This window comes from Mus pahari, chromosome 23 (genome assembly GCF_900095145.1).
Source record: "Mus pahari chromosome 23, PAHARI_EIJ_v1.1, whole genome shotgun sequence".
Lineage (NCBI taxonomy): Eukaryota > Metazoa > Chordata > Mammalia > Rodentia > Muridae > Mus > Mus pahari.
In genome coordinates, this window is record NC_034612.1 from 4,550,132 (window position 1) to 4,573,783 (window position 23,652).

The 23,652-nt window shown below is 54.0% G+C and overlaps 1 protein-coding gene across 1 annotated transcript; it reads right to left on the reverse strand.

Moving 5' to 3' along the window:
- Positions 1-227: 227 nt before the first annotated feature.
- On the reverse strand, positions 228-19,787 carry Gltp (glycolipid transfer protein). The gene is made up of 5 exons (XM_021186956.2): positions 19,575-19,787; positions 6,296-6,354; positions 4,930-5,063; positions 2,828-2,978; positions 228-1,351 (listed from the first exon to the last, which is right to left on the reverse strand). The coding sequence occupies exons 1-5, from the start codon at positions 19,675-19,677 to the stop codon at positions 1,169-1,171; spliced, it is 630 nt and encodes a 209-aa protein (XP_021042615.1). The 5' UTR covers positions 19,678-19,787; the 3' UTR covers positions 228-1,168.
- Positions 19,788-23,652: the final 3,865 nt, after the last annotated feature.

Sequence of the window (23,652 nt, forward strand, 5' to 3'; positions counted from 1 at the left end):
CCTAGCTTTCTTACACAGCCCAGGCCCTCCTGTCCCCAGATGGCAGCGACCAGGGTGGGCGGGGCCCTCCTGCATCAATCAGCAGTCACAGGGATGTCCCCAAGGGCCTATTAGGAGGCAGTTCATCAGCTCAGGCTCCCTTCCCAGGAGTGCCCTATCACAGCCCCCAGTTGGAACCTTTGACACAGAAAATAATAAAAGAATCAAGAGCCACAGACACATGCAGATGTGATTTCAAAATATAGATTTATTTATTAAGGATTATTTAATTTCTGCATAAAAATCACCAATTGTTCCTCATTGGGCTTTTTGTTTTTGTTTTTTTTTTAAACATACATCAATTCTTTCAGGGCGTGTTTACCCCAATAATTTAAAAAATATAGCTCTTTTAGCTCCAGAAGGACGGTTAAGGCAGCAAGGTGGTGTCTTGGGTCTCCGCAGCTGGAGGGCTCCCACGAAAGGCAGTTTCTTAGGTTGGAAGAGCCAACCCCGAAGAAAATAATTATGCAGAAGAATGCAAATACAGTCACGTATGGGTCACCTGTGTGTGCCTAGTCAGTCGTTTGAAAAGGCTTGCTGGTACATTTCAGGGGGAAGAAAAAAACAAAAAACCTGCGGGGGTGGAGGGGTGGGGCTGGTTATGCCACATGTGTGAGCCCCGCGAGGCTCCTGCCAGCTTGCCTTTTAAACAGACTCCGCCACAGTAGGGCCCCTGCTGAACTTCCAATCAAACTTCCATTGTCCTTCAAGCATCCACGACACCCCCAGGCCAGATGGACCAGACTTCTTAGCTGGGTGAGGTGTATGTCGGCCCCTGAGCTGGGTTCCTGAGCTAGGTAGGGGGGAAATGACAAAACCCTAGGAATTCCTCAACGTTAGCGAAGTTAGCAACGTTAATTGGTTTTAAGCACGCTGGAAGGACGGTGGTGGCTCAGCCTGAGCGGCTGGGGGAGCCGAGGAGTGTACGGAAGGTGTTTATTGCTCCATTAGAATAGGCCAAGACAACGAAAAACCAAGAAAACAAGAGACCTCTAACAAGCTAAGGCCGCCCCCTGCGGACCCTGGCTGGCCACAAAGGGCCGGACTGGGCTGGCAGAGTTGGGGAATCCCAGCTTGATTCACAGTGATGGGGTTGCTGGTGCCCGCGTGGGGCTGTGTGTCCGGGCGCCTACACTGTGTAGTCAAGCTCCGCGTTCATCTTGGTGTACATGTCGTAGATGGCGTCGATGGTGGCCGTGTAGTTGACCAGGAAGAGGCGGATCTTCTCCAGACACTCCTCCTCTGTCACATTCTGCCCCTTGGAGAGTGCCTTGAGGAAGTCGGACTTGTACGGTGCTGCGTACAGGGCGGCCTTGAGGGGCAGAGGGGGGAAGGCAGGCACGGCATTAGTGGGGAAGGACCAAGAATAGCACCCTGGGCACCAAGGCTGTCTCTGACCAGGGCTGGGTAAGTCTCTCTGCTCATGTTGTTGGAAGAGAAGAGAAAAGGGGAGTGTGTCTCCCCTCCGCGGTGAGGGGCTGCCAGACACCAGCCTGGGGTACAGGCAGGCCTGAGTGCAGACCACAGCGTGGCCCTGAGTAAGTTTAATAGCTATATCCACTGGGCAGTGGTGGCTCACACCTTTAATCCCAGCACTCGGGAGGCAGAGGCAGGCGGATCTCTGAGTTCAAGGCCAGCCTGGTCTACAGAGTGAGTTCCAGGACAGCCAGGGCTACACAGAGAAACCCTGTCTCGGAAAAAAAAAAAAAAAAATTACAAAATGGTTGGGGAGGTCCGGTGCACAGAGCCCAAGATGCTCAGCAACCCCAGGCACACGTCTGTCTGTCCTTAAAGGTGACACCTGGCTAAGTGTAGGGGGTGCTTCAATACTTCAGAGGGCAGAGAACCAGAAATTCACAGACCCTTAGAGCCCGGGTCTGCTATGATCCAGAGACTCAGAGGCAGGCTCCCAGGCGCTCATTTCTGACATGGGATCTGACTATGTCACCCAGGCTGGCTCAGAACCCCTGCGCTCTACCATCATTCTGGGAAGAGGTCAAGCTGCCAGCCAGGCCCAATCAGTCCCCTGTTGAACCGCGGAACTTTGAGATCATCAGAGGGCGGAGTGTGAAGCAGTGCCCCCTAGTGGTGCCCTAGCAGGCAGAGGTGGACGCGGTCAGTTGCGAGGGCTTTTGAAGACACTGCGGGAACACTGAGCTGCTCAAGATGACCCCTGACCCCCAGGCATGCCCAGGTAGGAGACGCAGAGGGGGCCCCGCTTCCTGCCTCGTGACCTGCTCTTCCTGGCTGGACCTAGCCTGCCCTGGGACCCTTCCTGTTAGAGCCTGGGCTTCCTGCGGGAGGAGGGGCAGTCTGAGGGTGTCATGACGGGTAGGATAAGCCATGGACATCTGGAAGGACTTCTGCTATCTCTTCCTTAAGCCTTCCAGCCTGACGGACCCACGGCCTCTCTGCTGCCCAGGCTGGCTCTACAGCCCTCTTCAGGAGCTGTGGTCAGCATCGCCCGCCGCAGGGTAACCCGAGGGGCAGCTGCCTCCTTGGGGGCGGGGCCCTTCTTCCCTCCGTGCCTGGCGTGAGCGGACAGCTGTAAGGCTGGCCGGCCATCACCTTGTAGTTCTTAAGCCTGGAGCTGAGTCTCTTTTCACGGCCGTGGAACCACAGGCTGAGGAACCCACAGGGACACTAAGAAGCACTGGCAGCCACAAGCAGGGTTGGCCACGGAGCCTCAGTGTTCCGGCCCCACCCCAAAGCGCAGGTGAGCCCGCCCTTCTTGGGGTGAGACGCACAGTGGAGGGAGCCTGGAGTCCTCCGGTCCCGTGGCGCTCACCTTGAAGATCTTCTGCACCAGCCAGCCATGGTACTTCTTAAGGGCCATCTCATAGGCCTTGTTGGCGTTGACTCGGATGAGGTTGGGGTGGTTCTCGTCCCGTTCCCCGTCGCAGATGCTCTGCAGGAACACCTGGATGAAGCGCAGGCCCCTGCGGTCAAAGGGGGGACAGCCATTCAGGACCATGGCCCACTGCAGCTGGTGTACTGGGGAGCACCCTCCTTGGGTAGCCTAGGTCCCTAAGCAGTGGGATGACCCTGCTGCACTCGGGCCTGTGGCAGCTTAGGCTATTCTGGGTTCTTGCAGCCTCTAGTGGCTTAAAGGATGAAGCCAGTGTGGCCCCGAGGGTCCAATGGCCAGAGATACATCAGGCACACTGTTCGTATGCCTGCCCAGGAGCTGTGGCCAGCATCACCCAACACGGGCCGCAGTAACCCGTGGGCTAGCTGCTCGTAGGTAGAGGCCAGCTATTTGCCTTTATTGCAAGGCCTTTCTGAATCTGTCCACCGTGCTGCCTGTCTGTACAGTGACCCCTGCCTGAGGCTTCAGGGACACAGCAGGACACCCGAGTTAGAAACAGGACCCCTGCCAGCCCCGTGGTGCAGCTAGGACAATAGGAAAGGTACCAGAGGCTCCTGTGTGGTGACTTAGTGACTTCCCATTTCCAGTCAGCCAAGAGGCGAATGGCCTCTTCCACACTGAGATGTCTCACCTCGCAGTGGGCCTAGAATCAGTGAAGCTGACCAAGGGAGGGCTGAGCCCTTGGAGACTCCGGGCTGACAGGAACCCTTCCTCTCCACCTGGCACATCCTGCCAGGGCCACGGAAGTGTCATCCACACGGGACCTGTATTCTACGCCCTTCAAACACATGGGCCCAAACCGGAGTCCATCAGCCGCTCCACAGCCAGGTGGCCTTTCAGCCTCTCCCCAGTCTCCTGCCTCCTCTGCCCCTCACAACCCGACTGGAACCCAAACAAATGTCTCTGCTCCCTTCCTGCAGGGGCTGGGGGCAGCGCGGGGGAGTGACCTAGAGCAGGGATGTGCCCTGGCTTGTCTCAGCTAGAGGGAGGCTTCTCCACATGACAATGGCTGCGGCTCACACTGCAGAGCAACCCCTCCTGGCTGCCACTGCTGGGTAAATGACCTGGGGGTGTCCCTTGGCCCAGGCCTTCTAGGCCTCATGACAAAGTCAGGCAGTGTGCGTGGGACACCTCCTAAAACAACTCCACCCTGATGATCACACAGCCCCACCCTCTGGGAAGCCGGCTTCCCCTGGTCCAGTTCACCAGAGAAGTATGTGCTGGGGGCTGGGAAGTAGGGTTCAGATGCTGAGCTGCCCTGTCCTCCTGGGTCCTGGCTTGGAGCCCTGAGATGTCAGCAGTGGGAAGCACCCACTGTGGGGCAGCGCAGGGGTCCCTGGCTTCCCGGCAGCGGTCAGCATCACACAGCTAGAGAATCCGGAAGCTAGCAGACCACTGAAAAGCTTCAAAGCGGGGACCCGTCTATCTCTACCAACTCAGAACTCCTACAGTATTTCTGTCAAGAGGCTCACAAAAGCCAAGTGTGGTGGCACACGCCTTTAATCCCAGCACTCAGGAGGCAGAGCAGGCTGATCTCTTTAAGTTCGAGGTCAGCCTGGTCTACGAAGCGAGTTTCAGGACAGCCAGGGCTACACAGAGAAACCCTGCTTCAACAAAAAACAAAACAAACAAAAAAACAAGAGAGAGAAAGAAAGAGAAGACAGACAGACAATACATAAATTTACCCGTGACAATATGTCTACCTCTGTGCAGTACCCAGCCCGCACCACCGTGCTCAGACAACCTGGATTGTGACTTGGCCTCCAGAGGCCCCTGTGGCCCCCTCCAGGTTGGGGAGCTGCCACATCTGACTCACCCTCTGTGAAACTGTCAGGGGCACAAAGGACTGAGTGGGAGCCTAAGGCTGGAGCATGTCCCTCCTCTGCCACCTCTGGGGCTAGCACAAGGAAGTGTCAGCCAGCAGTAGTCTCACCTCAGGGAAGTTTGTGGTGGCTATCAAGTGACAGTGTTAGCACGCCCCATCCAACGTGGCCCAGCTATGCCACCCCCAAGCCCCTCACCTTTTCAGCCACAGCAGTGCCAGGGTGGCCCCCACTTTGGGCCACTCCGCCCCATACATCCCCTTCTCCACCTCCAGGATGTTCTGCAGGGTCTTGTACTTGGCTGGGTCGGTGTCATATACAGCTTTGATTTTCTAGAACGGGGCAGAGGAGTTCCCACATCATGGCCTGTCCGACAGACACTGGACAGTGTCCCATCCTATGTATACAGCCACCTGCCTCCCAGGTACTGGCACCACCCAGGACCCTGCCACCACTCTCAATGCCTAATCAATGGATGATTAGGACATAGAGGCTCCGGGTAGTGACATGTCAAAAGTCGCGGGGGTAGTAACATCAAAGGTCCTGAGCCGAAGGTCACAGGTTTGGGCTCTAGAAGCCACGACTTCTCACTGCTGCTGGCACCGACTCAGACATCAGAGACACGACGTCCCACAGTGAAGAGGGATGGACACAGGCAAAAGGGTTCAAAACTGCCCAGGTTAAACAGACCCCAAATTGGCGCCAGGTCAGTCTGACGGGACTGTGCTGTAAATGTAAATCCTGCCTCTACTTTCCTGCTGTGTGACTTTGAGTTATCCACCACTCTGAGCTTCAAGCTTCTCCTCCTCCTCCTCCTCCTCCTTCTTCTTCTTCTTCTTCCTTCTCTCTCTCTCTCTCTCTCTCTCTCTCTCTCTCTCTCTCTCTCTCTCTCTCTCTCTTTCTGTGTATACACATGTGAGTGTTCATGGAGGCCAGTTGAAGGCACTAGATCCCCAGCTCTGGAGTTTCAGGCAACTAAGAGTTGCCCAGTCTGGGTGCTAGGAACCAAACTTCAGGCCTCTGAAAGAGTGGCAAGCATCCTTGACCACTGAACCATCTTGCCAGCCCTCCATCTTTATACTTTAAGCCTCTCTCACTGGCTGGCCAATGACTGTCAAGGACCTACCTCTCTCCACTCCCCCAGTACTGGGGTTATTTTGGTTTTTATGTGGGTTTGGAGTCCTAACTCGGGTCTTCATTTTCTAAGACTGAACGAACCATTGCCCCATCTCTCCTCTCCCTCTCCCTCTCTCTCCTTCATAAAAATGTCTTGAAAACTCTGTCTGCATATACACCTGCATGCCAGAAGAGGGCATCAGATCCCTTATAGATGATCGTGACATACCATGTGGTACTGGGAATTGAACTTAGGACCTTTGGGAGAGCTGCCAGTGTTCTTAACCACTGGGCCACAGGCAGGTGGCAGGGTGTCAGGTTGATCCTGGACTGCATGCTTGCAATGGGGCCTGAGAGGGGCTAGGACTCCACGTGCCCCCTGCCCTCTGCCCCACCCTCAGGCTGGGAACTGGACAGAGATGGTTTAGATGCCTGGCTGGGTACTTACGGTGATGTTTCCGCTTATGTCTGCCTTGATGGGCGTGAATACCGGGGACCCAAGGCAATCTGAGAACAGAATGAGAAGGGAGATTTAGATTCTGGACCAGGGTGGCATTTGGGACACCACAGGCTGTGTGTTTAGGGGCCAGGGAGAATTGTTGATAGGTGTTTGGAAGGTTCTGTGGCCACGTGAATTCTGGGAGTTCTGGGCTCTGGATGACGGCAGACTGTCACTCCAGAACTGGCCAGAGCCTCTGAGAGCTGGTGGGGTGGCTTCTCCCCAGCACAGCACCACCCTGGGGAGCTCTCTGCCATAGTGGGAATGCCACATCTGCACCGTGTGGCCGGCACCCACATGACCTTGGGCTTGGTTTGTGTCCCCTTCACTTTGGCAGGGTAGGCTCACGCACTGCCCTACGTAGGAGTTCAAGTTTCCCACCTTGTGAACAGGACAATAGGACCCATTGCAGGTATGTACTAAGTGACACACACTCTGTTCACCCTAGAGCGCCAGTGTTTCCGAGTGGAGGTGGGAACCTTCTTGGTAGGTCCCAGTAAAATGGGGCTTTGAACAAGCAGTGGCCCCTTGGCGCAGATGACACGCAGCCCAGCGCTCCTGACCATACTGTTCTTGACATGTGACATATGCTCCTGCCTCTTTCCCCGACTTTGGTCCTCTTGGCAGGCCATCATCACAGCCAGAATATCGCACCAGCCAAAAGCTTGCAGAGGAGAAGTGCAGGCCTGCAGGGTCACACTCCAATGCAGGCCTCACCCTTGGGGCCTGAGCAAAGCGACTGTGAGCCTCGGACCCTCAGCTTCTCCCTGCTGGGCAGTGGGCTTGCTAAGTGACTCAGAGTCAGGGGCACAAGGACACCACAGCAGGTCGGAAGTGGGTGCCAGGCCCACAAAAGGGAGATAGATGCCTCTGCCCACAAGGTGGACCAGGGTCTCGCCTTAAGGACTTAACAAATGAGCCCTGGGGGAAGAACTTCTGCAGGGAAATTCCAGTGAAGGTGACCAGCACACTTGGCTGGCCATCTGGAATATTCTTTCACTACAGATGCGAATAGGTGTGTGCGGGAGCCACCTTTGATGACACACCCCTGACACCGTGCAGTGATGGATGAGGGACCAGGCAGGTGGCAGTGAGGCTGGCCCAACATTCCTCAGCGGGGCAGGTCTCCTGACCGCACGCCTGTTTCCTCCTGTGTCAGCTCGGCGTTTTAGCAAGGTTGGCACAGGAGTCAGAAATCAGGATTTAGGACGCGCCAGCCATGCCTGGGGCACACACCTGCAATGCCCGCACTCAGGAAGTGGGGGCGGGACCACCGAGGGTTGGAGGCCAGCCTGGGCTACAAAGCAGAACCTCTTGGAAGAAAACAAGACACAAAGATGCCTCTGGTCAAGGATGGGACGGAGGTCAAGTGCCTGCCTAGCACTCATGAGGTCCTTGGTGTGACCCTCACACCAAAAAAAAAAAAAAAAAAAATTAAATTAAATTAAGACCCAGAGATATATCTCACTGGTGACCCCAGTGCCAAGCCTAATGACCTGACTTCAGTCCCTGGGACACACACAGTAGAAAGAAGGGACAGATCTTCACAAGTTGTTCTTTGACCCCCAACTTGGGTGCCACGGCTCACACAAATAAGTACAAAAATCAATCAAAAAGAAAACTATTTCGGACATACTTAGCTGGGTGCCCAGCGTGGGGCAAACGCTGTCAAATGGGCTTCAGGCGCTCTGTGATGCCCTACTTTTAGGGTCAGGCTTCGTGACCCGGCATGTCTCCCTGAGCCTCTGTGAGGTGCACACCCCCCAGTACACCCACATTTCATCTATCTGTGTAGCCCATGGTCCTCCTGCCTCTACCTCCTAATGCTGAGACGTCAGGTGAGTGCCAGCATCTAAGCCCACCAAAGTCCCTCCTGGAGCCTAAGTTGCTGCCCCTTGGAGCAAGTGGCAGGCTGTAAGCCCTGAGTCCCAACAGGCTCTGGAGCCGTCTCCATGGGTGAGCGGACTGCGGGGAAGCAAGACAGTGCTCACTGACTGGACAAGCATCAAATTCCTGGGCTCCTGCTGTCTCCACACCTCTCTCCACCTCATACAGCCCGCCCGCCTGCCCAGGTTTTGCTTTGCCCACTTGGGTATCAGGCATCCAAGCTCAGCCTGTGGCAGCACAGCAGACACCTTGCCAACGGCTCCATTTCCCCTTCCCCTCGGCCTACGCTCTTCAGCACAGACCAGATTGGCCCCAAATGCTAGTGCACCCTCCCACCCAGGATGTCAGAGTCTGTGAAGGAATGTGGTCTTCAGTTTCTCTCCCTGTAAAATGATACTCCTAGGTCCTGGGCAGGCAGGGCAGGGCTGCTCAGAAAAGAGACATGGCTGCACTACACAGCAGGTGTTGAGTGATCATCAACCACAGTCTTCAAAGGGAGATGCCAGGAAACTGGGCAGGTGGCAGAGCGAGGGTGGGTGGCTAGCTGCAGGCTAACGCGGGACTCTGCCCTTCTCTTACTGGAAACAGTCATGGTGTGGTGCTGAGTCCACCCTGGAGGCAGGAGAAGGGCTTATTGTTCCCCATTCTCCTGACAGCGCTCAGCCAGGGTCACAAAGCCACTGCAGTCAGCTGGCACTGGCCCCACAGCAGCCCTCATTGTGTGTGGCTGGTGGCCGCTGCCCAGGCCAGGCCAGCCACTCTGCTGTGGGGGGAGGGCTCGCTGGGTGGGGGTGGAGGGTGAAGCAGGGATCGCAGGCTCCACAAGGGACTTTAAGGAGAACAGGCCTGGTGGGTGTAGTGGTGCAGCCTTCGCCCCTGGCATTCGGGGAGCCCGGTGTAGGAGGATCATTCATGAGTTCTAGCCGGCTTGAGCCGGCTAGTGAAACCTTATCCCCAAGAGAAGAGATGGCAGTGGCAGGTCTGTGGCCCCGGATGAGTGGGCAGGAAAGGCAGAAGGCAGAAATACTGGAAGCCAAGCTGGCCTGTGGTACCTGTGGTGTAGGGAAACTGCCTGGTCACTTCAGAGCCAGCTGGCTCAGGGCGTGAACTGTGTCTAATACGACTTTGACAAATGACGTAAGATCCCACTGAAGTGAGCATGAGCCCTTCACTTCCAGGGGTGCTTCACCAAGAATAGAACTCCAGTATGGGGGTCTAAGGGGCTACTTCCCAGGGCCTCCAAGGGGGCCACAGTCAGAAAAGCCAAGTGGCGCTCCTGAAGTAGGTGACAGGGCCAAGGGACCCCACTTTAGCTTTCTAGGGACATATCTGTCGGTGTGAACTCGGAAAGAATGGTGCTGGGGCTGGTACCCCAGAGTGTGGCCTTTCTAATAGTTAAACCTGGGCTGACCCCCACCCAGGGCAGAGCGTGACCTGTTCCCGTGGCATACCGGCCCAACCGCTCCCCCAGAATGTGGCAAACACCTTTTCTCGTTTGACTAGTTCTGCAGTTCTTCCCAAACTTGTTCTGCCTTCTTTAACCGTGTCGTGTCCTGCGACCTGCCCGAGGCCTGGAGAGAGCAAGGGCGCTGGGATGTTTTTCTGCTCTGTCCTGTAGCCCCCAGAAGGAAGGGAGCTGCCTTTAAAAACAGGAAGGCCCGCAGTGCCACCGCCTCCTGTCATAACCAGCCCCAACAGGCAGGCTGCAGACAGCAAAGCTCTGGGTGGTTTTGAACGCTGATGAAAGGCTTTCATGCCTAGTAAGACTTTTGGTTTTTTTTTTGTTTTTCTTCTCTCAACCCAGAAGACATAAGAAAAGGTCAACAAATCTAGTTATAAAACCCAAGAACTTCTTGTAAGAGGCCGTCAACCAAGTGGGGCAGGAAGCAGAGGAAATAAATACAGGCCATCATCATACGCCAAATATATAAAGAGCATTTGCAGGGTGATAAGAAGAAAAGGGTCTTAGAGTGAATAGTTCACAGATGAACTTAAAAGTCACTCAATCTCAGTGACAAAGGAGAAAACACAACCTGGATATCTTTCCATCAACCACGTTATTTTATGGATACACCAGCCTCTGGCTGAAGCATTCTGGATTGCGTTTATTAAGCATTCTGGATAGCGTTTATTAAGCATTCTGGATAGCGTTTATTAAAACGTAGCACAGGGGCTGGAGACGATGAACAACTAACAGCACTTGCTGCCCTTCTGGAGGACTGGAGTTCAGACGGCCCACAACGGCCTCTAACTGCGGCATCGGGGGATCTAATTGCTTTAGATATCTTTTGAAAAGCACCTCTGGGCCATCGATGGCTAGTTTCTCCTGCTTTGCCTGCAGGTCCAGTAGAGACCAGGAAAAAGCATGGCAAGCAGCCCACTGTCAAAACCACCCCCAAAACAAAAGGAAACAGGTACCAGGAGAGGAATTCACGTGTGCCTTCAGGAACGTGCCTTCTGGGACGACTGTCCCTGGCCTGGGGGCACCGAAGGCCTCCTGCCTGGGTCTCGGCCACAGCCCAGATGGCTGACATTGCCCAGAAAACAGAATTGTCCCCCAGCCAGCTTGTCACTACATGCCACCCATAAACACTCATTTCCTCCTTTTCTGCCTTCCACATAGTTGAAGAACACAGGTCATTGTGTTCAGCAAGGCCACCTCGGAGCTGGAGTGAGGCAGGGCGTCACTGAGACGGGGCTTGTTGAGCAAGGCCCTGGATTCCATCACAGTGTATCGTCGAGGTTAGCAACATGGTGGTGCCTGCCCATAACCCCTGCCCGTGGGAGGCTGAGGCGGGACAATCAGTTCAAGGCCAGCATGCACCACCACACCTGGCTTTCTACATGGGGTCTGGAAATTAAACTCAGGTCTTCCTCTCTGGTCTGGTGTTTCTGTCTGTCTCTCTAAGGTTTTATTTATTTATTTATTTATTTATTTATTTGGTTTTTCGAGACAGAGTTTCTCTGTGTAGCCCTGGCTGTCCTGGAACTCACTTTGTAGACCAGGCTGGCCTCAAACTCAGAAATCCCCCTGCCTAGCTTTCTGATAAGTTCATATGTAGCCCAGGCTAGCCTTGAGCTTACTCTGTAGCTAAAGATGACTGGGAAGTCTCTTGCCTCCGCCTCCCAGGTGCTAGAATCGCAGGCATGATACAGCCTTATCTATCACAAGAAGGGAGTTCGCACTGTCCCATTTTGGAGTAACAAGGTACAAAATTAGCCATGGCCTCGCCTACCCCACCCCCTCACTTCCTCTCAGAAATAATTTTAAGAACAAAATGCCACCCCGGTTATCAGAGGCCAGTCTGAGCCACATGGCGAGACCCCAGGTGAATGGACAGACAGGTACACAGAGAGCCAGGATGCTCTCCGCTTTCCACGGGACACACCTAGCTCCAGTCCGCTCTTGTTTCCAAGGCGTGGCCACTGTGTGGCGACACACACTGTGTGGGGTGGGGAGGTTCTGTGGCAAATTCCTTTTTCTCATAGCCAGATATTAGCATCTGTTGGACACTACCGGCAGATTAACTTTACGTGTCCTGAGTTACAAGATCAGAATGGGAGGTTCTCAAATTACAGCTGATGGAGATGAATCTTTTATTCACTGGGAGGGGTGTCCAGGCTCAGGCCTCGGGCTGATCCTGAAGAATGAGAACACAGGGACGCCCATGTCCTAAAGCTGGAGGAAAAATCAGCTCGGAACCTTGCTCTCAGAAGCTGCAAGCATCCGCATGCTGCCTGCCCACAGCTGCCCTCTCTGATATAGTCAGCCTTGAGACTGGATGCAGTAACACATGGAGGCAGAGGCAGAGGCAGAGGGCAGAGAACAGGCAGAGCAGAGGCAGTAGGATCTTTGTGAGTTTGAGGCTATTCCTAGAGGTCTACATAGTGAGTTCTAAGCCAGCCAGAGCTATATAGTGAGAACCTTTAAACACACACACAAACAAACAGACAGACAGACAGACAAACAGATCCTAACAAACAGCAAGCCAGCCTTGAGTTAGACTCACAGTCGGGGCACTCACTTCTGACTTGCTGTGTGACCTGGGGAAAGACAGCTAACGTCTCTGAGCTGCCCTCGCCTTGTTGGTAAAGGAAGGGTAAGGTAACGATGACTCCCATCTCACAGGGGGCCGCGAAGCTTCAGTAAAGGGTTCCGCAGTTCCAGGTACCTCAGTTTAAAAGGCTTATTTACGTTTTATTACAACACAGCATCACCCTCATCTTTCTCAACAGACAGGGCTTTCCTCAGAGAGGAACTCCAGAAAGTAGTGATTCTGGTTTCTGGGAAAGCAGGAGACTGGATCTGTGGTGGAGCGGGTGCCTCGCACCCACAACACAGCAAGGGCTGAAGAAGTCGGAGAAGGGAAGGGACGGAAGGGGAAATACTGACCCTGAAGAGGTAAAGCCAGCAGAGGTCATCCGGGCATGAAGACAGGGAGCAACATATAGAACCCTTGGGAGTCTGGGGCAGCCTGGGGAAGCTGTAGGTCCAGGCTGGAGTTTGATGGGAAGAATGCTTAGCCACATTGTAACAGTAGGGGAAAGGGGGACTGAGCCACTGTAGGAATGTAACAGAACCAGGGAGACTCACAAAGTCATTTTAAGAACAGAAACAATGAAACCTAAGACTAGAGCCTGCTCTTCCACCCCACAAGCTCCAACATGGTCATATGTCACATCCAGCAGCCCAGGACGCTTCTGTCCAGAAGAGGACCTTCCCACAGAACACAGCTGTCTCTGAAGATACAGGGCTGGCCTCCCTGTCCCAGGGCTGAATGTGCCTCAAGGTCCTCTTTAAGGAATGCCACGATTTCCCTACTTCTTACCTGCTTCCTTGATAAGGGTTAGGAATCAGTTTCCTCCAATGCCCACGCTTGCCTACAGCCATCTTAAAGGGGCCAGGCAAGCCGCGAGGGGCATACATGGGTTTCTCAGGCTCCTGAGCCAGAAGATCTTCCAGTTGGACACTGTCTAGCCACCAAGAGAGCTGCCGGCTGTCAGGCCACAGGATGGCCCACTTTCTGCCCCTAGCAGATTCCCCAGGGCTGTGCCTCATCTCCCCAGACCAGATGAGCAGGGGACCAATGTCCTTAAACCCAGACACACACTCTGGCATTCCTTTCTGTCTCCTGCTCTCACACTACCACAGGGGCCTCAGAGCCAGATGTCCTGAACAGAAGACCTACAAGTTATCTCAGGAGGCCAGGGCACACAAGTGGATGACAGCAGGAGCCACACGGCCCGGGGCGCACTGGAGTGACTCTCAGAAGGAAGTGGCCAGCAGCTGGCTGTGGGCCCTGGCCGTCAGTCCCCAGGCTCAGGAATGCCTCCTCTGGGGGCAGAACCGGCTCCCAGGGGCTGTGCTGTGTACACATTGGCAGTCTCAACCATGCAAAATCAGGGTGACTCTAGGCATCAAGCTCTCTCTCCCCCTCCCGAGGTCACCTGGGGGGGGTGTTAGGCTCCAGATGACAACTGTATTGGGCATGGGCTGTATGCTTCTACTAGGACACCTGAGAGAACCCAACCCCGAATGGGCTCAGCAGGATGAGAATGTCTGTCTCCACTCACTTCTCGGGGCATTCAGGGGACAGGTATGAGAGGAAACTAGTCAGACACAAAGTCACTGTCCCTCACTGCACCTTGAAGGCAGCCATTCTACAGACTGCCAGGTAGGTCCTGAGGTGCTCAGCCAGGAGCAATGGCACTGGGTGGGGGCCCACCATGTCTTACAGAAGCTCCACACATCTGCAAAAGCCTCCCTCTGATGCCACGCCACCCAGGGCTTTCAAAGATGAACAAACTTCTTTTAAGTGCCCCCCTACTCCAGGACAGTCTACGTCCCCTGCCATGCACGAAATCCTGCTCTCGGCATTTTACCACAAGGATTGATACCCGCCTGCTGGAGTGGAGGGGGAGCATAGTCCCCCCCACCCCACCCCCAACCCCCATCTCTCTTGAAAGGGTCAATATGCAACCGGGCAGTGGTGGCACACTCCTTTAATCCCAGCACTTGGGAGGCAGAGGCAGGCAGATTTCTGAGTTCGAGGCCACCCTAGTCTACAGAGTGAGTTCCAGGACAGCCAGGGTTACACAGAGAAACCCTGTCTGGAAAAACAAAAACGAAAACAAACAAAAAAGTCAGTATGCAAAAACGCCCAACAGACTCCTTTAAAGCAAGACACAGCAGCGCTGTGGTGGGGTCCACAGCCCCAGAGAGGGTTCGAGCCTCTTAGAGATGAGGGTGCAGGAGGCGCTTCCTGTGTGGTTGGCCTGTGCATCCCAACTAGAGGAAGTGCTCTCCTGCTTGGGATTCCCCAAACCTAAAGGTCCCTGAACTTGTACTATAAACAGCAGGAGAAACAGGCAGGCCCTAAAGGGACACCCAGGCATCTGCTCCGAAGCTCCCAGGCCGCCTGCCGCGCAGCAAAGCCACCATCATGCCAGCAAAGCTACTGGACTTCTTTAGGGCCCCAGCAGGCTGTTTCCACAGGGGGTTCTCCTCTACTGGAGAGGGATTGAGGATCGCTGGGTAAGGAGTCCAGACCCTGAACTTGAGTCTGGCTACACTGGTAACTCACTGGCTGTCTGACCCTGGGAAGCTTTCTAACTTCTCCTGCCTCAGTTTCTTTAGCTGCAAGAAGCAGTGTTTCTGTGACTCTAACGTGCCCCCTCCCCCCCCCCATTCCCCATGGAGCAAGCATTAAATCAAGAGAGACAGAGACCAATTTTTGGACTCATTTCAGGCACTACAAAGCCAGATTCGAAGGACACTGATTTAACTGTGCTAAGAGTCACAAGGGAAGAAAACATGTCCCCAGCATTAGAACCCAAGAAACGAGAGGCAGAAACTGTTGCTTTAGGCTCCTCTATCTCTGGCTTTTCCTTAGACAATGACTGAAAGTAGGTGTCCCCTCACGGACCAACTTTAATTGATCAAGAGAGGTCGGTCTAAGAGAAGAACACAGAATTGTGATTGATTAATAATGTCTGCCACAGCCGGGCGTGGTGGCGCACGCCTTTAATCCTAGTACTCGGGAGGCAGAGGCAAGCAGATTTCTCAGTTCGAGGTCAGCCTGGTCTACAGAGTGAGTTCCAGGACAGTCAGGGCTACACAGAGAAACCCTGTCTCAAAAACAAACAAACAAACAAACAAACAATTAATAATGTCTGCACAAGTACAGGATGGGCAGGACTTATGTCCACTGACTTAGTCACAGATTTTTAACATGAAAAGAAAGCAAACAAGTGTGGTGTGGATCGATGACCCCAGCACTCTGGAGGCTGAGGCAGGGGTACCACAAGATCCACCAGCTCAAGGCCAGACAGAAGGTCCTCAAAATACTAAAAAGTAAGTAAATATAATGATGCAAACGATGGGCACTGAAGTTACTCTGAGTCAAAGAATACAATGATTTTCCCACAGGGAGGAGGAGGGGCTTTCTGGGTGGAGTTATTGCTAAGCCAATTCCTTAAGGACATGTGGACTCCAGCCAGACCCAAGGAAGGAGGTGTGTGGTGGGTGAGCAAGGTGCAGAGTGACAAGAGGAGCTGACACGGGACACTCTGGAGACAGCAGCAGGGGAGGGAGGCTGTGGGCTGCAAAGATTTCAGGAACGAGCTGGGAGCCAGTGAGGCATCCCGCGGAGGGACATCAGCCTGCTGGAGTCTAGAGTAGCTGCATAGCTGACCCACAAGACAGAGAGCAGGAGTCACAGGTCAGCCTTCTAACCGATCAGTTGCTAAGCTCCAATTACCAGGTCAGGGGGGAGAAAGAAGATGGGGAAAGGGCCAGGCTCTGAGTACATGTGGTAAGATCTGCACAGTGGGAGAACTCAGCCTAGAGAGACAGAGGAGCAGTGAGTCCTCAAAGGGATGGCTATAAACCTGGGGAGCAGGCTGACATGAGCGAGGCCCACACCCAAAGGAACAGAAGAATCAGAACCAGAACCAAGCCCAGTCACTGGTTCCAGGACACACCCTGAGAACTAAGGGATGTGGGTTGTCCTGACAGGTCCAAAGCCTTTCTGCCCTTGGATCCAGCAAGTTCCCTTCTAAAACTGAGAAATACCCAAAGAACTGTTAGGAGAAATACACCTAGAGACGCTGGCAGTAAGTAATACTGTCTACCGCAGCGATGAGTAAGAAGCAATGTGCCTGGACAAAGGGAGGGGAGGGCTAAATCATGGTCACCATTGGAGCGGATCCTAAGCACTCTGGAGATGACCAGAGACTCAGGAGACAGGCTCCCTGTGTCGTTAGATGGAAACAGACAGGAAGACATGTCTACAAGGACATGACTCCCAAGCAATAACAGAGGGCTGTTCTTTAAAAAATCCTATGTCAAAAGGCTGTGAGATATCTGAGGGTTTTACAGCTGTGAACAGGCACCATGACCCAGACAACTCTTACAAAGGACAACATTTAATTGGGTCTGGGTTACTGGTTCAGAGTTTCAGTCCATTATCATCAAGGCAGGAAGCATGGCAGCATCCAGGCAGGCATGGTGCAGGAGGAGCTGAGAGTTCAGCATCTTCATCTGAAGGCTGCTAGCAGAAGACTGGCTTCCAGGCAGCTAGGATGAGGGTCTTATAGCCCACACCCACAGTGACACACCTATCCCAACAAGGCCACACCCACTTCAACAGGGGAACACCTACCCCAACAAGTCCACACCTACTCCAACAAGGCCACACCTACTCAAAAGGGTCACACCTACCAAAATAAGGTCACACTTAGTCCAACAAGGCCATACTTCCACCACAGATGCCAAGAGTGTAGTTCACATCTGTGATCCTAGCAGTTTGCAAACTGAGACAGGAAAATTGTGTTTGAGACCAGCCTGGGCTGCACAGTGAGTTCCAGGCCAGAGTGAAATCTTACCTCAGAAACAAAACAAAACAAAACAAAACATGAAGTTCCTAAAACCAAGTACTGGATACATGCCTATACACCTGCAACGCAGAAACTGTGGCCAGCCCATGCTACATAGTGAATTCCAGGCCAGCCTGAGCTACAAAAACCGGGCTTCAAAACAGATAATATCTGTGAAAGAATGAAGTGAACGGATTAATCCATACTGGATCCTTGGTACCTCATAAGTGGCTCAATAAATGTCATCATTTGGGTTTACTGTGATTTGAGAACATGTTTTCACAATACCACAGACTCCTTGTGGCCACCACTCCAGACCAGATATAGTTCAGGGCCACACACACTGGGCCCAGCTCATCCAAGTGACTGGGGACAACCCAAAGATCTAGACCAAGTCCGCGCCCGAGCGCCAACAGTGGAGAACCCTCCTGGAACCTGAGTCCACAGGAGAACGCTCCACCCAGGAAGAGCGCATTCAGAATGTTTTCTTTTATACGAGCACCAAGAATGACCATGACCGTCTGTGGTGAACAGTAAATGACTATGGGGTGACCTGTGCCAGTTAACCCTTCACAGGCCAACTCCACTGAAGCGTCTATCTAAATGGTGCTTCTGTCCACAGCTGTGACACCCCACAGCTCAGGATGGCAGCAAAGACAAGGGTCCTTTGAGACCAGAAACAGGAGCGAGCAAGCGAGCGAGAGTGACTCGTCTGTCTTAGCTTCAGCTGCTTCCTTCCATCTCTTCCCAAACCAGCCGGACACTCAGGCACTAGGGGTGCCCCCAAGTGCTATCATGCCATGTTGGTGGGGACAGGGAAGTCTTGCCACCACCACTGTGGAGCTGCTGGTGGGTTGTGGCATCCTTTGTGGCTGACCTGTGTATTGAGGAGCGTCTAGGAGTACCCAGAGGGTGCCTTGTAGCATTCTGCTCCACCCCTTCAACAACAGAGAACAAAACCATCTCCACAGACAAGTAGATACTGCCGCCCCCCTCATAAGGAACAAAACTGCCACCCCTTGAGAACCACTGGCTCCAGCAGATTATGAACCCAGGACAGGCTGGCTCGAACTAGCAACTACTCAGAAAGCCAAGGGGGAAACAAACAGAAGACAGAGTGTTGTCGGGGCTGGGAGGTGACTCAACAGGTCACTGTGGAGCCCCATGACCTGAGTTTGGTTCCCAGAAGGACAGACTTCCGAAAACAGTCCTCCAGCCCCTGCCCGCCCCCCCTTCCCCGAATGCCAACACACACAAATAAATATATTTTTTAAAAAAACATAATGCTGTCATAAAACCCAAAGCTATCACCAGCAGCTCCCTCTGGAGATGCAATCAGATCTCCAGTCAAGATACAGGTGGGAAAAAAAAAACAAAAAACAGGTCTTAGGCATGCCACGGGTTGACAGAGCACCCACTGGGTAATGCCTCTGAGGAAGCCTGAGGCCTGCTCTCAGGATGCTCCTCCAGGCTGGTGCAGTGGGCCCGAAACTAGATTCAAGAACTTTTCCTTTCCACAGCTAACACCCGCCCTTCACCCGCCCATTTAGTCCCCAACCCCACCCCCAAACCAGCCATTTCACAGATGGGGACTCCAAGGCACAGATCTACAGGGCCACACACGTCCTGTCCCCATCAGGAGCCGAGCAAACAGTTGAGTGGGTGCCAGGCCTCCTCAAGCGAAGGCGGCTTCAAGGCTCCGTCCAAGTGTTTCAACTGGACTCTGTACCCGGGGGCTGGTGTCACCCTGCAAAGTCACCAAGTGAGCAGGGTAGGGCGCTGGGAGCGTCCCCACAAAGAAGCAAGCGAGGCTCGGGTAGCAGCACTCTCTATGGACCGCAAGGCAAAGGGCAGGGCAGGCGGCACTGGTTTTCCTTCCACTTTACAACAAGGTCTTGGGTTGGAGGAGGGGCGGGCGGGGAGAGAACGCGCCCGAAAGTGGCTTGGGGACTCCTTCTAGCGCTCCTAGGAGGTGCTTCAGCGTGACGTCTGGAAGACAGGACTTTTTCCTTTTCGGGGGAGAATCCGAGCTAAGCACCCTGCCGCTGACATCACCCCCACGATCCAGCCCCCTTCCCCTGACCCCTTTCCCAGATGAGGGAAACCCTTCTCATGACTTCCTCTAAAAAGGGCCCTTGAGTTTTGCAGCTCCATCTTCAAGTCCTTGGAGGTGGTGGTGGTGGTGGTGATGGGGATGGTCTTTGATCTGGGCTGGGATCGGATGGGGGGCGCTTATGGTTCTGAGTGAGGGTGGGGGAGAATCGAGAACCATTCTGAAGGGGACGGAAAAAGAAGCCGGGGATGAAGATGTTTCGGCGCAGCCGGAGGGGCTGCTGCAGCAAGCCCACGGTGCAGTAGCGAGCGGTGTTTGGGTGCAACGGGTGAGAGGGAGGTAAGGGCCCGGGTGCATCCGAGGAAGAGGGGTCTGGGCAGGTGAGGAGGGCGGGCGGCGCCCGGGACTCACCAAAGAAGGGCGGCAGGTGAGCCACCGCCTCCAGGAAGGGCCCGGTCTCGATCTGCCGGTCTGCGGGCAGCGGCTTGAGCAGGTGCTCGGCCAGCAGCGCCATTTCGGGGTCGAGGCCCTTGGTGATGCCCCAGCCCGCGCCGAGGGCGTCCGCGCCCGGGCTGTCGCCGCCCGCCGCCTCCCGGGACGCCAGCGTCGCCACTTCCGCCCGCGCCTCGCAGCGAGCGTCGAGCGCCGCCCGCAGGCCGGAGCCATGGAGCGCTCGGCCCCGCCCCTCCGGGGCTCTGCCAATGGGCGCCCACCGCCGCGCCCCCTCGACCAATCGGAGCCCGCCGCCCCCGCAGCCGCCGCGCCATTGGTCTGGAGGCGGGGCTTAGCGGAAGCGCGGGCGTCCTGCACCTGGGGAGCCGCGCCCAGGTCGGGTCGCTTTGCCCCCGACCCGTTTACCTCCCAAACCCTGGCGGGGCCTTGTTTCCCAATCCGCGGTCCTCCAAAGGTGGCAGGTTCGCGCCCCACAGCCTGCACCCCGGCTCACCTCAGTCACAATGCAGCCTAGCTGCTGCGTCCTGAAACTCAGAGCTCAGTGTACCCCAAATTCCAAGTGGAGAGCCAGGTACTCCGCCCACACTGAATATTCAGGGGTCCTACTCTGCGCTGCTGCTACTGCTGCTGCTGCTGCTACTCCGTACTGTGATGGTCACGGAGGATAGAGTGACCATGGTGCTTAAGCAAAACATTAAATTGAGGGAGATACTGCCCTGTGCAAGGAGCCGGAGAGCCGTGAGCAGTGCACGGGGAGGGCGAGCAGGGACCAGGAGTAATTTGGGCAGTGGTGGTGCACGACGCCTTTAATCCCAGCACTCGCAGAAGCAGATGGATTTCTGAGTTCGAGGCCAGCCTGGTCTACAGAGTGAGTCCCGGGACAGCCAGGGCTACACAGAGAAACCCTGTCTCGAAAAACCAAAGAAGGAAGGAAGGAAGGAACGAACGAACGAACGAACGAATGAACGAACGAACTTGTAGTAAGGGCAGTGAGAGATGACTCGGGGCCAGAAAACTCATATACTAAATCTTGTTAAATAATTTTAATTTACCCTTTCGGGATGCAGATGGCAGAAAGATTGACCCAAACTACAGGCAGGACCCCAGCAGAACCAGGAAGTCTCGGGCAGGGAAAGATTGGACCATCCTTATCTCTTGCATGCCCGGTCACGTTAGATCTCCTACTGATAGGTGCCCAAGCCACCAATTTCAGCTTGTTCCCACCCCACCCAGCCTCCCTGCCCCGGGCATCCCAAGATACAATCTTCCTACAACAGCCTCCCCAGTGCCCAGCTCTGCCAGAACCCCGCCCACCTTTGGGAAGACTCCTTTAATTCCATGGAGAGATTACAGCCTGCACAGGGGCCTCTGCCTTCAGAGAGAATCCTGATGGCTCAACCTGCTCCATTCCAGCCGAGCCACTCAGAAACCACGTGACACGACACAAGAAAGCTGATCTTTAAGACAGTGGCTTGGTGTCCCGAGACAGGTCCTCCGTTTGGGTTTGCGCTCTGTATCTTGAAAGTTCACCCATCCATTCATCCTTCCCTCCCTCCATCTCCCCATCTGTCCCTCTCTCACTCCATCCGTTTGTCCATCTGTCCGATATTCAACTAAAGTGCTTGCTGTAGAGTTGACACTTCTTTGTTTATTTGATTGTTTGTTCGTTTTTTTTCCGAGACAGGGTTTCTCTGTGTCTCTTGGCTGTCCTGGAACTCACTTTGTAGACCAGGCTGGCCTCGAACTCAGAAATCCACCTGCCTCTGCCTTCCAAGTGCTGGAATTAAAGGTATGCGTTACCAAGCCTGGTTTAGTTTTATTTTTCTTGAGACAGGCATTATTGTATGTTACACTGGAACCCCTGCACATAACCTTACACAAGCTAAGAAACCCCATCTTTCCTCCTTCCTCCAACCCCTCCCACCCAGAGGAAACTCCCCCTCTCCCCCCACCCTCCTCCTGCTTGGAGAAAGCTCAGGGCTAATGTCACTCCAGCTCTCCATTTCCGACAACCCACCCAAGAGTGCCCGTCCAGGGCCTCAGTTTCTGGCCATGTCTGGACATCATCCCAGCTCCTAAATGGTGCTCATCACTCCTCGCCTAGGTGATATCAAAACCCCTGCTTTAGCCGGGACGTGTGACTTCACTAACCTCCACCAGGGAGATTGGGAACCCACCGAGAGCTGCCTCCTAACCTGCCTTTATCTGCTTTGAATCTGATCTAATGTGACCTATACCTGCATCCCAGAGGGAGAGAAAATGTTCATCACTGTAGAGGCCTAGAATCGACTCAGGCTTGCTTCAAACTCCAGACAAATCTTGCTGCAGCTTCTAAAATTCCATACCATTTTTTTTACAAACAAACAAACAAAAAAACTAAACAAAATACCAACAAAACCCCATCATCTTAAATTCTCGAAAACATTGCAACTCCCATACGAAAACCTGGCCATTGAAATCAGCTAAACACTCTGACGCTCATTCTCTCCAAACAAAGATCTTCTAGAAACCATGGTTTGCTCACCAGCAGGAAACTAATAGCATTGGGCAGCCTCAATTCGCCTTTGTGTCTAGGGCCCCAGTCCAGGGTCACGTGTTTCATGCGGTATGGTTGTCCTGTCTCTTGGGTCCGTCAGTCCGGAACATTCCTCAGTCTTTCCCAGAATCCCATGACCAACACTTTTGAAAAGGACAGAGTTAAGCTGACGAGGGGCTGTCTGATGTTTTCCACGCAGCTCACAGGTTCTGTGTCTCACAACACACCAGCAGCATGCCGTGTCCCCTCGCTGAAACCCTGCAGATGACACGCGTGATTTCCGTGGTCCTATGTTGAAGTTGTCGGTGTGACATGGTCTCCCTGTGGAGATCAGGCTGACCTCAAACCCACAGAGATCTACCTGCATCTGCCTTCTGAGTGCTGGGATCACAGCTTCGTGCCACTGTAAAGGGCTCAGATCTTAACTTCATTCCAATAAGGTCCCTTCCACTTGGATCCACTATTAGGCTGGGTTTTTCCTTTCTAAAAAGTGACCAATACCCCATACACCACTGTGCAGAACTGAGACTTCAAGGTAGCAGTCCACTGCTGCTATGGTCTGAGTGTCCCAGCTGTGATCTGTGACAGTCCCTTCAAGCTGGCTTCTGTGTCTGTCCGACATGTCCCCACTAAGGACTAAGTACTTCCTCACTCTTTTGCCCAGACTATTCCAGGCTTAACCCAGTCCTGAAATCGGTTATTTCTCCAGAGAACTCTGGTTCTCTTCAGTGGTGTTTGGAAGTTCGGGTCGGGGTGTGGTGATGGCCACTGAGTTGTCTCTATTCCTGGATCCTCTCCGAGGAGCTCTGAACACACATCAGTGTCTGTAGCTCCTGCCCCGTGGATGTCAGTACGGACGGAAGCCGAGGCTTTGACTCTGGTGGATCTGGTGCTGGCAGAAGTCCAAGGGCTTAGTCTTGCCTCTGCTCTTCCCAAAGGGGCATGCAGCCGTTTCTCAGATGTTCCCGTTGCTTTCCTGATTTGAGCGAGATCTTCTTGTTGCTACAACCCCAAACCCAAGATACCTCTCATGCCTGCAGTTCTGAGAGGAGACCTCTTTTCTTTCCATGGTCCTCAGTTGTCATACCAGATCACCCCTGCCCATGCAGACAGCCTTTGTGCCCCACTTAGCAGCAGGTACTCTATTGAGTAGCAGGTACCCTCTCCCTCACCGCTGACACTTGTTCAAGAATGAAAGGGGGTCCGGGTGATGTGGCTCACACCTGTGAACCCAGCACCCGGGAGGCAGCAGAGGCAGATGGTAGATCTGTGAGTTCGAGGCCAGCCAAATCTATATAGTGAGTTCCAAGAGAGCCAGGGCTATGTAAAGTGACCCTGTCCCTGTCTCAAGGAGGAGGAGGAGGAGGAGGAGGAGGAGGAGGAGAGAGAGAGAGAGAGAGAGAGAGAGAGAAGGGTACTGAATGAAAAGGGAGAGGAAAGCTACCAGGCCATTAGGCAAGCTGGCTTTAGGTAGAGGCTGTCGGTCACCTTATTTACTCC